We start from the raw sequence: 15,941 nt of genomic DNA, 5'->3' as shown, positions 1-15,941 counted from the left end.
GAATCAAATGATTAGTTCATAACAGGCCTCTGGAGAACTTCAAGACATGTTGAGGAGGTCATTTAGCCATTTAAATCAGCTGTGTTGGATCAAGGACACATCTAAAAAAAAAGATCTGTGCGAGACACAGTCATTCATGACAATTCACAAACTCAAAAACCACAGACACAGTGGGCTCCAGTGGTGCAGTCTGGTAGCGTGGAGTACTAACTTATGAAGCAATGCTGAGGTTGTGAGTTTAAGCATCAGTCTCTGGCTATCTGAGAACAGACAACACACAGTCACGGATTTTGTCCTCTTGTGTTCATTGCCAGGTAGCTAAAACGCCACCACTTTTAATAAAACACACACACATACACAAATTCACCTTTTAACAGCTTTCTACAATTGAGCGCATGAACCCACCTGTTTTTGTTTTTGTTGTTGTTTTTTTGTAAACAAATATATATAAAAAAAAGAGGTGAATATTAAAAAAACAGAACATCCATTTGTGACTGGAGTGCTTTAAAGGCTGTGGTTTCCAGAGTGGTAAACAAATAAACAAAATGGCATTCCAGCCTCCAAATACTGAAGTAAAAAACATATTTGACATGATTTGTGTCTGAAAGCAGTTTCCACAGACATTAAAGTCAGAGGCTGTGCTGTATCAGTAAGGCACGCTGATGAATTTAGAGCCTTGTGTCCTTAGAGTTCACGGCAGAGCGTCCAGGAAGCTGTGACTGCTGGGTAAAAAGTACCAAATAAAACTTCCATGTGGCCACTAAGGTGTACTGTTACTGGCCAGTGCAAGTGGACATTGATTAGCCCAGGACAAGATCAGTCACACACAGATCAGTTATTAGTCCATTGTTCTCCTTGTTTTCATGCATATTGAAGGCTTTCATGCATGTTGTTTTGTATATTGAAAAAATACATCTGGAATTCACCAGTCCGTACAAAATCTAGAAATACTGATGGTTTTATCAGTCGTAAGTGCTGCCAAGCACCATTTCACACATCCTAATCTTATCAGTGGACATCAGCTTGGACTCCAAGGACTAACAGTCAGAGGAGGTGTGCGTTTAGGTCGTACTTCTCGCAGAACTTGTCTGTGATGGGGATGCAGGTGAGGTACTCGCACCAGTCGCACTTCACGGGGTAGATGTAGAAGAGAACGGCCAGAGCGGAGAACAGACCCAGGAAGATCAGCAGGAAGACGCAGATTTGGACTCGCTTTCGGTACATATCGGAACGGCCGAAGCTGGCGGGTGAAAAAACAACAACAACAAAACAACAGTGACATCATTACTTCCCTCAGAGAACGGTCATTGTTTTGCATCAAACCTCTTAAATCATGAAAGTGATGAAGGGAGTGAAAACACTGCATATAGACTGAGGAAACGTTCAGTCAAAGGAAAGAATAAAGAATCTATAGGTAAGCCAAGTGAATGCTAAGCTAAGCTAACTAGCGCCAGCTTAATTTAGCTTTAAATATAAAGTAGTGGCAACAGTTTTCAGTCTCTTCAATTTCCACAACATGTGAACCGTTCCTTTCATTTCTTTATATTTTGCTTCCAAGGAGTCAGACCTTCCTTCAGCAGTAGTCCTCCAGGCTTTCTGAAGGTCTTTCACAGCTTTTCTTTGGACACTGACTGCTTTTTCACTCGTGTTCAGAATCTGTTTTAAACTGTATCTTTAGGCACTTTGTTACTAGCAGCCTGTCTTAAAAAACATAGAAAAGATAAAAGAAAAGAGGAAAGAAGAAGTAGTAGAAGCAGATAAACAGTAGATGAAAGTGTTTAAGAGATGCATCTGGCCCTTCAGTTAATCCCTCTACTCCATCAGACAACACTGAGGTATGCTAGATTACACAAGAGCTACACAAGAGCTGGACTGAACACACATAAAAGTGCGGTCACATTTTGACCTACCATGTAATACCATCTAGAAAGCATCTGATTAGCAGCTGCTTCATTTCTTAGCATTAAAATGGCCTCGAATGTACTGCCAATGCAGTAAAGCCTGGATAGAAAAGCACACAGAGCAATAGTCACTTACCTGATGTATGGGAGGAAGGCGAAGGACAGGAAGAAACCGGAAATGAAACCACAGATGTGGGCAAAGTTGTCGATCCAGGGAAGCAAACCGAAAGAGAAGAAGAACACAGAGATGGCCAACAGCTTAGCAAACGCTCGCCACGGTCGCTCGAGGATCTGCCAGCTCTGAAACAGCTCCACAAAAAGACAAGCCAGGATGCCGAACTGGCTGCCAGCAGGACCCACCTGGGAGGAAAAAGACAGGTACCTATAGATCGCACACAGATCGACTAAATGAAAACAATGTATAACTATGATATTTTTTGGTAACATCAACATCAGCTTGTACCTCTGCTCTATAGGGCAGGAAGATGGCAGAGGCCAGGTTGCCAGTGATGCCACTGAGCATGTAGATAATAGAGATTCTGAGCCAGCCAGCCAACTTCTCTATATCCCTCAGCACCGTCATCTGGAACAACACCGAAACCAAGCAGTGCAGAATTCTGCAGGGACAAGCAACCAGTTATCCTTAACATTCCACAAATGCATGCACATTTTCACTGAAGTATTCAGGCAACTAAGTTTTTCCCATAATTTAACATCTTCATGGCTGCTTTAAATACTGAAGGGAGAAAGGAAGAGTGCAGTCACCCAGCATGAAGAAACAGGGACAACCAGAGCCGAGAGAACTGATCAGGGACCTCTGGGTTGAGGAAAGGCAGCAAACCGCAGACATCGTCCATGCAGGCCACCTGGCACAAATGAAAACAACAATACAATCAGTCAGGGTTACGGCTACAACAGTCAGTGATGCTCTGCTGCCACCTTGTGGTGGAACGTGCCAGAGGTGAATGCAGTCCACAGTCCATTCTGTTGCACTGTGTGCTGCAGGCTCCAGTGGCGCAATCGGTCAGCGCGCGGTACTTATACGACAGTAACCTGCAGAGCAATGCCGAGGTTGTGAGTTCGAGCCTCACCTGGAGCAACAATGTTTTAAATCACCAGGCTCTCACTTGAAGGAGCAAATTTACACAGGCCACTGTTTTTAAACATGCAGTTAAAAAAGGTGTGTGTGTGCTGTTTGTCCTACCTGTGAGCAGAGCGTAGCCTCCTCATGGAAGTAGCCATGCATAAAATCACAGTACTCTCTAGAAGTTATTTCACACCTGCAACACGAATTCAGGTTTTTAAGTAGAGATCAGTGTACTAATCTTTTATTCAAACCCCTTTTACTATGTAATCAAAAGGTGGATCAGTTCCTTTTTTCACTGCACCATAAAGATGTTAATGTTTGATGCTGTTACTGAGCACGTGTTGTAAATAAGTGATCCCGATCCTCACCGTCCTTTGGTTCCGATGCAGCAGGGCCGGCCTGTGATGGTGCAATCAATGTGGGGGAGGTTAGTGTGATTCCCAGAGTTGAACCTTGTGCAAACCTACAGATCAAAACCACAGTGAAAGTTTCTCATCGGATTACAGTTACAACAGTTTAGAAAAAAAAAAAAAACCACACACACACAAGGAGACAACTGTTTGCCTCACATTGACTTGAACCAAACCACTTAAATGCAATATTACATTAGTCTTTAGAGACTCTCTTGCAGTACAGTTGTACTGAGCTACAGTTGTGTAATCAGACATCTTAGCCTTTTGGTATATGACTGGCTTAGAAACAGAACCATTGCTATCTGATACTACCTGATCCATGTATCTACTCGTTGATAAATAATAGTATCAGATGAACACTTGGCCCATCTGGAGTTAGGGGTAGGGTTTGGCTTTGGTTACGAATTTTAGCTGTAACACTGAAAAATGCTTAAAGACTTCAGTGGAAATGTATCTCCTAGTTTCCGAACAGTGGCCTGTTTAGCATGGATGTTGTGAGGTTAGACTGATAGCATGTTAGTGCGCTTACAGGCCAAGAAGTGATGTCATCCGGCCACTCATGCGGTGAAACAGAGGCTGGCTCCAGACAGATTCTGCAAAATCAAAAGTACAAGAAATAAGAGTGAACACTGACGTCTTCCAGCAGGGTAAGTCGGCTCCAACAGCTCAGCCCACACATGGATAAAAACAAAGTCTGTCCGGCAGACTGTTGCTCTTGTCTTAAGTTATGAGTCCTTCATCCAAATTTGTTTTCTATTAAAGCTGAAGAATGATAATCATGTTACCTGGGGTCCTGATGGCAAACGGCACCATGTTGCCGGAGTTCACTGTTCAAAGAAGGAGCACTGGGGTGCTGAGGCCACTTCACCCACACTGCCAGTGTGCTCTGCAGAGCAAAGACATGCCATGTATATTCAGAATGCACTGACACTATACGTCAATGGACTGGTTCTTGTATAGCACTATCTGAGTACTGAAAGTGCTTTACACAACATGCTTCATTCACTGTTTTCTACCTAACATGCATACACACTCCAACAGCATCAGAGAGCAACTTGGGGTTAATATCTTGCACAAAGATATTTGGCATGCAGACTGGAGCAGACAGGGATCAAACCATCAACCTTCCAATTGGTAAGTGACCTGCCCATCAGTAAGGTATCATTTTCTGAGGACAAGTTTCAATAAAATCATAGTGTGCCTGAAATAAACAGGTCATGGTTGGTGCTGAGACTCTTTCAAATCTAAGCTGGTGCGACTGACCGAACACTCCTCCTGTAGAGTCTGCAGGCAGCCGGAGCGATCATTCCTCACACAGCAGCCCGATTCTCTCTCTAGTGCTCGCTTCTCCTGGATCAGCTTGTGGATCTCTTCATCCTGACGCATGCACGGGGAAAACTTGGCTCCCAGGTGAATCAGCGCTTCCTGTGGCGAAGAAGAGATGACGTGACAATTTGAAAAGAAAAATGTCCATGTAGATCCTAACACTACGCCTCTGTCAAATAAGTCTTTCAAGACACCAGCCACAGGAAACAAACAAATACATTTGCGCATTCATTTCAACTGAAGATTGTGTCATTAATTTAAATATGGAACCTGGTGTGTTTAAATACTACTACAACAGAAAATGTATATTTTAACCATTTATTCCTTTATTTAGTCAAAAATCATACATGCATTTAATTTCGACATGCGTTTGAATCATTTAACTTTAAACTAACACTTAACCATTTTTCCATTGCTTTATTGTACTATTTATACATTATATTTATATGATATTTGTGTGTATTAGTAGCTAATACAACAAGTGTTCATGAATACATGAGCAGATTATATACACTTATGGTTAAAGAGGGCGTACAGCCTCTTTCATTTCTACATCACTTTGTTCTTTAATTATCGCATTCACAAGATTTTTAGAAAACTCGACTTCTGACCTCTGACCTTGAGGCAGAGGTCACTGAGATTCTAACTTGCCTGCGATTTTTAGTAGTGTGAAAGGCGGTGGATAAAAGACTGGAAGCACTTACAGAGCTCGGACCCACCCAGAAGTTTTGCTGTTGCACAAACTTCACGTTTTCGTAAACCCCCTTGTTCCTCAGCACCTCAAAAATAAAAAAATAATAAAAAATAAAAATCTCAATATTCAAAAATTTGTAACAAAGCAGCATTAAACCCTTATAAAAGTCGAACACTTTACTTACCGAGTCGACAGTTTCGTGTTGCGAGAAGCCGATAGGGGCAATACCGTAAATGGTGACAGCCAGAATGGTAATGAGCAGGTGGACGCAGGTGATCCAGTAGGTAAAAAAAGGCCTGGAGAGGGAAGCATTTTTAATGCATTGTTTACTTTTTGCATTTAAACATTTCTAAACAGCCACATCCTGTCTCACCTGTGATCATCCATGTCTTCAATCTGCCGCTTGACGTAGCTGTCTATGCGTTTGCGATACGACCGGTTAGTGAGACGTCCGACTATGCCCAGCCCGTATGGCCTCTTCTCTCTGGCAAAAAGCTTCTTAACCGGAACCACGATTCTTTGCCCTCGCTGCTGATGGCTGTTGACGCTCACCACCTCCTGTTTCAGGCGGACTTTGGGTTGGACCGCAGAGCCGGATTTTGCCTTCCGCCACCCTCGCTCTAAAGGCCTGAATCGGGGAGGAGGAAGCATTCTAAGGGATTGCAGCTCCTTTCATTTTTTTGTGTGCATGTGAAGGATACGGTGGAGACCTACATCATGAGATGACTCCTCTCTAGTTCGTTCCTATCCAGAGCGCTTCCCGTGAGCTCGCTCTCATCTAGCTGTTTGAGGGCAGCCTCCGACGGAGTCTCAAAAACCTCGTCAGCATAGCTGGACAACTCATCCTGCAGGCCTTCCTGCAAAGACTCATCTCATAAATACATCGTAGACAGTATTTTTAATTTATTTCACAGAAATAAGCACACATGTTTTTGCTACATGAAGCCTCTGCGGGCTATCGCATTCAGAAGATTGCAGAAGACTGCAGAACTGAAAATTATGCTGCAGGAAGTTCTGAACGAAAAAATGCAAGCTTTATCAATCTGTGAATTCAAATGATTGTCACAGTGACTAAAAGTCGCTTTGGGAGAGTGTGTCCACTGCTCACTCTGGTGAAGAAAGAAGTATCTAGGTCATCGGGGAAATCCGCAGTGTCATCTTCGAAGAAACTAGGAGGCATGAAACTCCGTCTGCGCCGCCGCCCAGCGGTGCTCTCGCCTAACGTCCGGCCCTGAGAAACGATCATAAACAGGACATTTCAAACAAAGATGGAGGAAATTTTCTAAATCACATCGACAAAAGCACCTTAATAATAAAGGTATTACTTTATCATTGCGAAATGAGAGCTGGTTTCTATTAATGGAGACAAAATATCACCATTTTTTGTCAAAGCTACTGGTGACACAAATGCACACAAGGTGGCTCACTAGGTTCATGGTAATAGTGAAAAAGCTCTAACCTGCTCACCTATGAACCCCTCGGCGTCACACTTAAATGAAATATCTAAGTATCATGTTTTTTGGCCTGTCTGTCACTGTAGCAACCAGAAAAATGCCCAATAGATTTACTTTCCCAAGTGGATCATTATGCCGTTTCCCATACTGGTCTACTTGATTGTCATTGCTTGTTCGATCTGCATTATTTATTTATTTTACTTTTAAGAAAAGAGAAGTTGGGAAGAAGCTCAACAGAAGGAGAGGGAAAGAAAAACAGAGGAGAAGAGAGACAGAGAGAAAAGATACAAAGGATCAGTTTGATCACCTGCTGGAAAAAAACACAAGCAAAAAGAGAACAACACAGTAGTGAAACTTTTCCTAAATCTTCCCCAAGTAGTTTTTGGTAACTAAACCTAAGCACTGATGCAAAAGAGTGAGACCGCGTATCGTTTCTTAATGATGCGATGTGGCCTCTGCAGGTTTGCACCTATATGAGCTCAGCTCTTCCAGAGTGCTTTGAAAACAAAGCAGCAGATAACTGAGCATTCACTGGTGTTGTCACGGATCATCTGCTGGTAAAACCCCCAACAATCCCCACCCACCACACACACACACACTCTGAACAGCAGCATAATTGCTTTACATATGTGTTCTGTAGCTCGTGGTTCACACAAGGACAGTCACGTGCACACTGCTGTAAAGTATAGCGCCTGACTTTATCCCCAACAGGACACGCAAATCTCCTGTTTTACACAACATGCTTGTGTACAGAAGAAAAACCTGCCAAATCATTATGGTAAGTGGATTTTTTCTGGGACAAATAAGAAATAACTTAACGTAAATCAAAGTCCTTTTATGGGCTATCTTACTAGAATCTGTTGCATAAGCTTTTAATACCAAGAAGGACGAACATGCATGACTATCTTGACAGGCAGCAGTGTAGAAGAATTCAAAGACAGCAAGACCGTCTTAGGTAGGAATTCTGGAATAAACAACAAATATACACCTTCATTAGCGCCGCCGCCGCCTTGAGACTCATGACGGCGACAGATTCTCGCTTGCGTCGTCGTGGGAGACGATTGAGGGCAGAGCGGGAGCTGGAAAATGAGCAGAGGGAAGCTGTGCCGGGCGTCATGGGAGTTTGCAGGGCGCTCAAGCCGTCTACTTCTTCCACATTGCGGAAGGCACGACCCCGAGCCAGGGGGTCTACGATCTGCACACAAACACAACGCGTCGCACAAGTGTGTCGGTTCACCACAACCTTTTTCTTTTAAGCTCGATTGACACGACAGAACAGAAGAGGCAACAGGGATGCACATACACATCGATATTAGGGTTAAATTGATGTAAAAGGGGGTAAGTAGATTTTACTTGACATGTGCTTTATGTTTTACGTCTGATATTATCTTTTATACTAAAATTAAGGGCAAAGTTTCAGATAAATTTGCTAAACCAAGGGCTTTTTAGGCTACTAGCACTTAGCGGGCTACGCTGACATGCTATTAGCTACACAGAATTCACAATGAAAGGAGTACAGAATTATTAGCCCCTCCCCTCCCCCGCCATGAAAATTTTATTTTTAAGCATTTAACAGAGCAAGGAATTTCAACACAGCTTTTCCAGCATCCTAGATTTATTTTGAATGCTTACATTAGTATTACTGTGTACTGTGTGACTCAATTCATTCAATTCAATTCAATTCAATTTTCTTTATATAGCCAAATCACAACAACAGTCGCCTCAATGTGCTTTATATTGTACAGTAGATCGTACAATAATAGATACAGAGAAAAACCCAACAATCATATGACTCCTTATGAGCAAGCACTTTGGCGACAGTGGGAAGGAAAAACTCCCTTTTAACAGGAAGAAACCTCCGACAGAACCAGGCTCAGGGAGGGGCGGGGCCATCTGCCGGGACCAGTTGGGGTGAGAGAAGGAAGACATTTCTTGATGATTCTTCAGTTCTTATAACTTTGAAATGCTGTGATAACTTTCTATATCCACCTCATTCTCTCAATAATTATTTTTCTCAGCTCTAAAATGACTTCTTTGACTTTTGGGCTGATGCTTTCTAAAGTGACGGCTCAAAGTTTTGCTGTTTTAACTTGGGACTGATGATATTAACCCTGGTAATTTTTCTTTTTTTCTGAAATAATTATATTTTTGTGTAACAACAGAAATAATTGATGCTTTCTAAAGACGTCTAATGTGTTTAAAAATGCTACTTGGAAAAACCGTCATCTGTAACTGTATAATTAATATCAGTGCTGCACTCATTATTGTGACTTTCAGTGCCTTGTTGTTTTTGCGGTTAGTCAAACAAATCGTCAATAAAAAGTTCTTTCTCTGTTAAGACCCCATCAATTGAACCCTACGAAAGCGAACAAAGCAAGGCGCTAAAGCGACCCCGATTTTCAAGATGTGACATGAAGAACAGGAGGAGAGAGGTGGGGGAGAAATGTGCCGAAAGAAAAGGTGCCCATCTACGTCTCCATCCCTCTAACATGCGCCCCCCCCCCACATTGGCGCAGGCCTACCCTCTGCATGCCATAGTGGTGATGACTGGGGTGGAGGGGTGGGAGGTAGAGGGGAGGAGGGGTCTCAGTGCTGGCAAGGGAGAGATTGTCTTGGCTGTGAAGCTCCATCTCCCTCATCACCTGCGTCTTCAGACCCCCGTACAGATGACTGCAGTGCTGCAGGCTCTTCCTCCTCCATCGCTGGGTGCTGTCGCTGTCTTTACTCACCCCAAACCAGTCAGCCGTACCCCTGGGGGAGAGGACACACTCTGCTTAGTGAAAGCATATACTTTTTTTGATGTAGTGGTAGTGTGTCAGAAATGAATCAGGTTCATCTTAGCACAAGAACTTAATAATGAATCAGGATGAAATACGGGCCATGATTTTAAAAAGTCAAGAAAACAACACTTTTATATTATAACATCTAAGATGCTCTTCTTGTACTTTTATCTCTGTCTAACGTGTGCAAGTTTGAACCCAGCTTTGAGAGCCTGGGTGAAATACACTGTCTTGTTTCCTTATATAATTTACAGCCCTCTGCTGGCAGAAAAGAAGCAGATGTTGCCTCATATTCCCAGAGTAGATGACACAATATGGGTCTTTGTTTATTACATTTCAGTTCGATAAATGTGCATTCAGGTCCCCCTTTTTCCAAGAACTGTGTCCGCACATCAGGCTGCGTGTTAACCGATCAGTGGGAGGAGGGGGAGGCTGTTTAGAGAGCAGAACGTTTAGTAATAAACACTCAGCCCTCATCATCAAGAAAAACGCCAGCTGGGGAAGCCTTTTAAGGCTGCACAAGGACAGGGTGGGGGTGGCGCAGCCCTGATTACTGTCCCTCCAGAGAGGGATCTCTTAAAAAGAGGAAACAGGTTTGGAACAAAAACAAAACAACGGTAGGATTTAGACTGGATGCCTTGAGCAAGAACGTAGACGTAAACAGCGGGATTAGAGAGAGAGAAATAAGGAGGACAGGAGATCCAGACTTCTCAAAAACTTTTGCACAGTTACAAAATGTTTGTTTCCTTAAATGCAGCTAGCAATCACACAAACCTCATAAACAATATTAAATCCTGGTGGAACGACAAGGCCAAATTTCAGAAATGGGCTCATTTCAGGCTCGGTGACAGTTGTTTGTTTAGAAAAGCAGTTCTTTTTCTTTTTGGGCACACGCACGAGCAAGCGAGCACGTCTTTTTCTTTCTTTTCTTTTTCTTAGTCACCCACACAAAACGCGAACAAAACATTCAGACTGCTTGACGACAGCACGAAACAACCACACATCGCAGATGATTAAAGCAATTTTAACACGCGTGAATTAGTCTCCACATCCTCCAGGTAAGGCTGGTACACATGAAACAACAGTCGACGTAATTATGGGCTCACACGGCATTTTGGGCATCAGGGAGAAGAAAAGGCAGAAGGGTAAAGCTTTGCACAATCCAAACAAACACTACACAAAAAATCCAGGTAGCTATAAAACAATTAGACTACTGCTGGTTCAGTTTGCACATGCCCAGTCTCATTCATTCATAGCCACATGTGGAGGCAGCAAGTGTGACCACTGATAAAATTACTATTAAAGTCAAAACAGACATTATTTTAAGAATGCATTGTAATTCACGGCAAACTCATTCAAGTTGTTTTCCTATGTACGACTTTATGTTGGTTTACATTTTTCCTATAATTTAATATTTACTTTTCAACTTTTATGTTTTCTAGAAACAATATGAATGAGTTTTTTAATACATAACTACTAAGTACAACATTGTGCTGTGAGGTAGGTAAATGGTTCATCTGCCCTAGTCTGAGAAGTCCAAAGTCTCTCTCATGAGTTACATTTTCTGAAGCCTGAAAAACGTGTGCAGCACTCTAGTTCCCTCTAATACTTGTGAACCACAATATGCTGAAAGGTCATCAGGGATTTATTTGTCCATCCATTGAAAGCTGGTTGTCTACACCATTTTTTAAAAGGCCAGCATGTCAGTGACGTAGTGTCTCATTTGGCCATTAAAGAGACAAAAATATAGAAAATTACTCATAAAACTCATAAAAGTATGAACTTAACATTGACCTCGGTTCATAATTTGGATTAGTTGATCATTCTGTGCAAAAGTCCTGTAGAGATTCTTGTGAACTGTGGATGGACGGACATAGAGACGGATCAGTGTCTCGCAGTTGTATAAACTTGCTGGTCCTTCAGCTCAATGAGCCTAATAATGGCACCTTTAAATGTCACAAGTTAACAAGTTTAATCGTTTTTGTTTAACTTCCATAGACAGCTAAATAACAAAAATGATATGCTACCACTGAACAGAGCTGTTTCAGTGGCAGTGGGTTACGCTAGTAACCAATTATTATACACTTTGATTAGATCACAGTTAATCATCTCCTGGCTACAGTTTAATTTATATTTATCCCACATATATGACAGCTTTTATCAGTCTTCTTACTGAACTTCCTAAAGCAAAGCAAATAAGCCACTTTTTCAGAACTATTCTCTTCAAAGCTTCAAAACTTCCTATGTTTAAAGAGATGGCATAAAACAGATGAGATGTACATGCTGGCAATCACAAACCCTTCCGTAAAACTCAACATATAAGACTGAAAGCAATTTAAAATGTGAGCTGCTAGTGACTCTAAATCCTGTAGTTAATTTTGAGAAAATCTTAATCCCCTCAAAGACAGAACAAGTGCTTTGTTGAGAATTTTCACTGACTTTCCAAAGCATCTCGTGCTGAGCCAGATGTTTTGCTCTGCTCCAGTTTGCCTCAGCGCACTCACCTGTCCTGAAATCTCCAAGAGGGCTTTAGGGTATGGCTCATTCCTGATTGGGCTGGGGACTCTGGAGCTGAGTGATCTCCATCACCAGTACTGTCCCCGCTTAGCCCCTGACCCCTAATAAACCTCAATCTGCCAAATACAAACTGATCCTTCACAAATCCCACATACAATGTTCCATAAGGGGATTTCCTGATATCCAGGCCAGCTCTACGTCACCGCTAAGCAAAGAGCGGAGGATCAGCACATGTCTGGAGTCTGCTGAACATCCCTTTCTTCTACTGTGCTCTCCTGGTTAATCAAAGTTTGAGAGAATCCAGTGCTAAACTCCTCAGTCAGACGGGAGGCTGATGTCCACATCATGATGTGAAAAGAAATCCACAGAGAGCTTCCAATTTCATCCAGCTGGACTATATAACACACAATGAGTGGGTGGATCTTTGTTTTCTGAACTTGTGTCACCAGCACACACAGCCTAAATTTCCGTACCCGACAAAGAGCGTTAATTTGTCTGGAGACGTCCCTCCTTAAGAGCTCACATGAAAGGATGTGACCTACTGGGCAAAAAAGACAGCGATGCTGGTCCTCGTCAAACTGAACATTTTCCCCACATCAACAGCCCCCAACGATCTCTATCAGTGAGTCTCCTCTCCCTCTGCCGGCCTGTGTCTCTGCCTTGTTTTGCAGGAGTGAATGTAAACACCAGTTCTCCCTCTAACATACCACAGGAAATGGAACGTTAGAAGGAGGGAGAGAAGAAAGATCATCATGGGCATTAGGAGGGAGAAACGATGAAGGGAGTGCACCTTGGACATGCCTGGACATGACACATACACACATACTGTATATACACACACTACCGGAGAGGTTTATTTTCTCATCGCTCCAAGCTAAAACCCCAACGTGCTCTGCAGTTCAGAAACTCGCGTGAGCTTCTTTAAGGAAGTCAAACTGAGCGTGTGAACTTGCGGTGAATGGCAAAGTTATCTACCGTTTAATTTTGTGGCCTCCTTAACATGAATAATGACCCATAAAGAGCGCTCCGCTTGTCCTCCAGATAAACAAACATCAGGGTGTCCTCCAAGATACCCCGCGAGCACACAACAAATCACACTCAGAGACGTGCTTTGTTTGAATAGTAAAGATTTAGCATGGATTCGTGAACTCTTGCGGAGGAGGGACCTCAGCTAACCTCCACGAGTCACATACAATCGCATTAATTCTCTCACGAACATCAAACGCGTCCTGTGCTTCTTCCACAAATGCAAATAAAAAGCTAATACATTTCTGCAAGATGAAATTAGGACATTAGGACACTCTCTTTTGAAGAGTATCTGCAGGTTTGAGTTGCGGCTCCGTCTTCAAACGTTTACATTAATTTAATTCTGTTTAAGCAGCCGCTTTGAAGTGGTATGACGCACGTAAGATAGCCAGAATGAGCGTTTGTGTTATGTTGTCTCCTACAAACCATGTGGTCCTGTGTATGACCTGGACTGACACCAACAAACCCTCGCAGCTGTGGCATGAAGAAAATGTGACCAATGAGTTTGAAAATCTTTTAAACCACCATGTCAACTGAAAACATAACAAAGACAACACATTAAATGCTGAAACTTGTACATCTTAATGTTTTTTTGGAAAAGACGTTGGGACAGTAATGTGTTTTTCTTTGTGTTGCATCAAGTGTGAACCAAAGTTAGTTTTGAAAAACACGTTTGCACAGTTATTGCTTGACACGCAGTTTCAGCCGCTCAACGCTGTCATATTTAATAATGTATCAGTTACTGCAGGCAGGCCAGTTTAGTACTGTCATACAGTACTGAGCAAAACTCATGAGTCACCCCTCATTTCTTTATATTTTGCTTCCAAGGAGACTGACTTTTCCTATCATTTTTTAAAGTGTTCTTCTCTGGGCTTTCTCAGGCTCTTTCATTGGCTGCTTTCAGTCCCATCCTTGTATCTGACCATTTTCAGATGAATAATATTTTTGTTTGTAAAGCCACTTAACACTGACTTATGAGTCATTCAAGCATAAAACAGGCACGTACCTCAAAGGATGGACCAGTGTTGTTTCTACACGTAACAGACAACTTAGCAGTAACCCATTGTAAACTGTATCTTTGGACACTTACTAACAGCCTTCTAAGTAAGGAACACATAATTTGTTCCAATTTCTTTGGCTGAATCAAAGAAAAATGCCAAAAGTAAAACAGTTTTGACAGACATAAAATAGCATTTTTGCATTCATAAATGATGACTGCCATAATATAATGTAAATATAAATATGACATGAAGCGTTCTGGGTGATAAACATGTCATCATCATAAAATGTATCAAATCTTACACGAACATTTCAAAAGAAAATCATTTTTTAATTTATTTCTATTATTTTCAATATAGCCTATAAATGCTTCACAAATCAGCTCCATTTTTACTGAGAATTTCAACATGTTTTAAAGATAAAGCACAAACACAACACAGATATGTCACCTTTGGAGTTAAAGGTGTGATCTTACAAGCAAATAGCATCTGTTTTGAAGACTCAGTAGTTATTTGATGTCTGTATGTTAGTCCACCAGCTTTCAGTCTCAGTTTAGCTGTTTTACTCCATGTTAAGGCTGGATTAGACATTAAGCAACAAACATGTTTTTAGCATCACTGGACAAAAAAAATAAACCCATATTAACCTTTCATCATACTGCAAATCAAGTGGAGTGACAGAGAACTGGAGTCCTTTACTTCCTTTTGGGCTTTGTCTTTGGGATTTAGGAAATCGAACCTGTGCTGAAAGCCCATTTTCAGGTCCTGTTTTAGATCAGGTGAGTAGTTTAAAGGATAGAATTTGTGTTGCAACGGGTTAAGCAGTAGCTTTTCACCTGAAAGTCTGAGTCAAGACTCACATGACAAGATGTTTCAACTAAGTAAGTCCATGCTGGCATCCCTGGAGCTTGCTGAAACCCAATAATCTACCACTAGTCAAAAAAGTCAACTAACAGCTTCTACTCGCTGTTATCCTGGCCCCCTACTTCACCTCTCATGTACCTGATGATTTGTTTTGGTATAGATGAACGCCGCCGGGTCAGTATCTTGGGGATACAGGACCGCCTTCGGATGGTTGACACCCTCCTGGGGCTCCTCTGGCCCTTTGGGGGAACGGTGTTGATGCGTTCAAAGTGCACCCTTTTCTCACTACGTTCACATCGGAGTAAGAGGTTTGAAGGGAGACAAAGAGGGAAAGAAAAAAGAAAAAAGCAAGGCCAAAGTAAAAGGGGGGGAAAGAGAAAAAAGAGAGCAGGATTAATTGAAAGGAAGAAAAAGCATCTAATAGTTTAGTTGAGGAATTATTAGAATTATGGATTTTGCTTGCAGAAGCAGAAAGAGGAAATTAGCAGCTGGAGAAAATAGGAAGAGAGGACAGAGGAGTTCTCTTTATATACCCCTGTGTGTGTGTGTGTGTGTGTGTGTGTGTGTGTGTGTGTGTGTGTGTGTGTGTGTGTGTGTGTGTGTCTAACCTTTTAATGGACTGAGTGATGGAGGGCAATCTCTCCGCAGGAGGCCTGAGGTAGTTGTTGGAGGTTTCCAAGGCAGCAATGCAGGTCTGAGGGTTTTCCCCTGGCATGCTGACGCTGCGCAGGCGCCTCACTGGCTGTAACGTAAACACACATAAACACACACACAAATGATACAATCATGCTCTGTACCACTGGGAATGAGTGACTGCATGTCAAGGAACAAGCTAATTCCACACAGAAGAAGCAATCCGCTAGGGTTAGAGTTTTCAGTGC

The 15,941-nt window shown here is 42.2% G+C and overlaps 1 protein-coding gene and 1 non-coding gene across 5 annotated transcripts; one reads left to right on the top strand and one right to left on the bottom strand.

Annotated features, from left to right (window-relative positions):
- Positions 1-444: 444 nt before the first annotated feature.
- Positions 445-15,799, bottom strand: rhbdf1b (rhomboid 5 homolog 1b (Drosophila)). 4 transcript variants are annotated; one of them, XM_005721746.1, is made up of 18 exons: positions 15,669-15,799; positions 15,199-15,345; positions 9,398-9,626; positions 7,864-8,070; positions 6,530-6,652; positions 6,136-6,278; positions 5,795-6,049; positions 5,606-5,717; positions 5,432-5,506; positions 4,665-4,826; positions 4,187-4,287; positions 3,931-3,994; positions 3,357-3,451; positions 3,106-3,181; positions 2,667-2,767; positions 2,365-2,518; positions 2,038-2,261; positions 445-1,240 (listed from the first exon to the last, which is right to left on the bottom strand). In XM_005721746.1, exons 1-18 carry the CDS (start codon positions 15,773-15,775, stop codon positions 1,045-1,047), a joined length of 2,571 nt encoding a protein of 856 aa, XP_005721803.1. In that variant the 5' UTR covers positions 15,776-15,799; the 3' UTR covers positions 445-1,044. The 4 variants fall into 4 exon arrangements, with proteins under 4 accessions (XP_005721803.1, XP_005721804.1, XP_005721805.1 ...); XM_005721747.1 differs by having other exon boundaries at positions 9,518-9,626; XM_005721748.1 differs by lacking the exon at positions 15,199-15,345.
- trnai-uau (transfer RNA isoleucine (anticodon UAU)) lies at positions 2,907-3,000 on the top strand. The gene is made up of 2 exons: positions 2,907-2,944; positions 2,965-3,000. It is a non-coding gene; the product is annotated as a tRNA-Ile (tRNA).
- Positions 15,800-15,941: the final 142 nt, after the last annotated feature.

This window comes from Pundamilia nyererei, unplaced genomic scaffold (genome assembly GCF_000239375.1).
Source record: "Pundamilia nyererei isolate P.nyererei 1_Seehausen unplaced genomic scaffold, PunNye1.0 scaffold00005, whole genome shotgun sequence".
Lineage (NCBI taxonomy): Eukaryota > Metazoa > Chordata > Actinopteri > Cichliformes > Cichlidae > Pundamilia > Pundamilia nyererei.
Note: the sequence above shows the minus strand (reverse complement) of the source record. Positions and strands in the feature narration are given on the sequence as shown.

Bases quoted from the DNA above. Each gene is read 5' to 3' on its own strand.
- rhbdf1b (XM_005721746.1), bottom strand. From the start codon at position 15,775: ATGCCAGGGGAAAACCCTCAGACCTGCATTGCTGCCTTGGAAACCTCC. The intron at 6,653-7,863 runs GTGTATATTTGT...ATCGTTTCTCAG, and splicing joins CGGCGGCGGCGCTAATGAAG to GGCCGGACGTTAGGCGAGAG. The intron at 6,279-6,529 runs GTGAGCAGTGGA...GAGTCTTTGCAG, and splicing joins ATACTTCTTTCTTCACCAGA to GAAGGCCTGCAGGATGAGTT.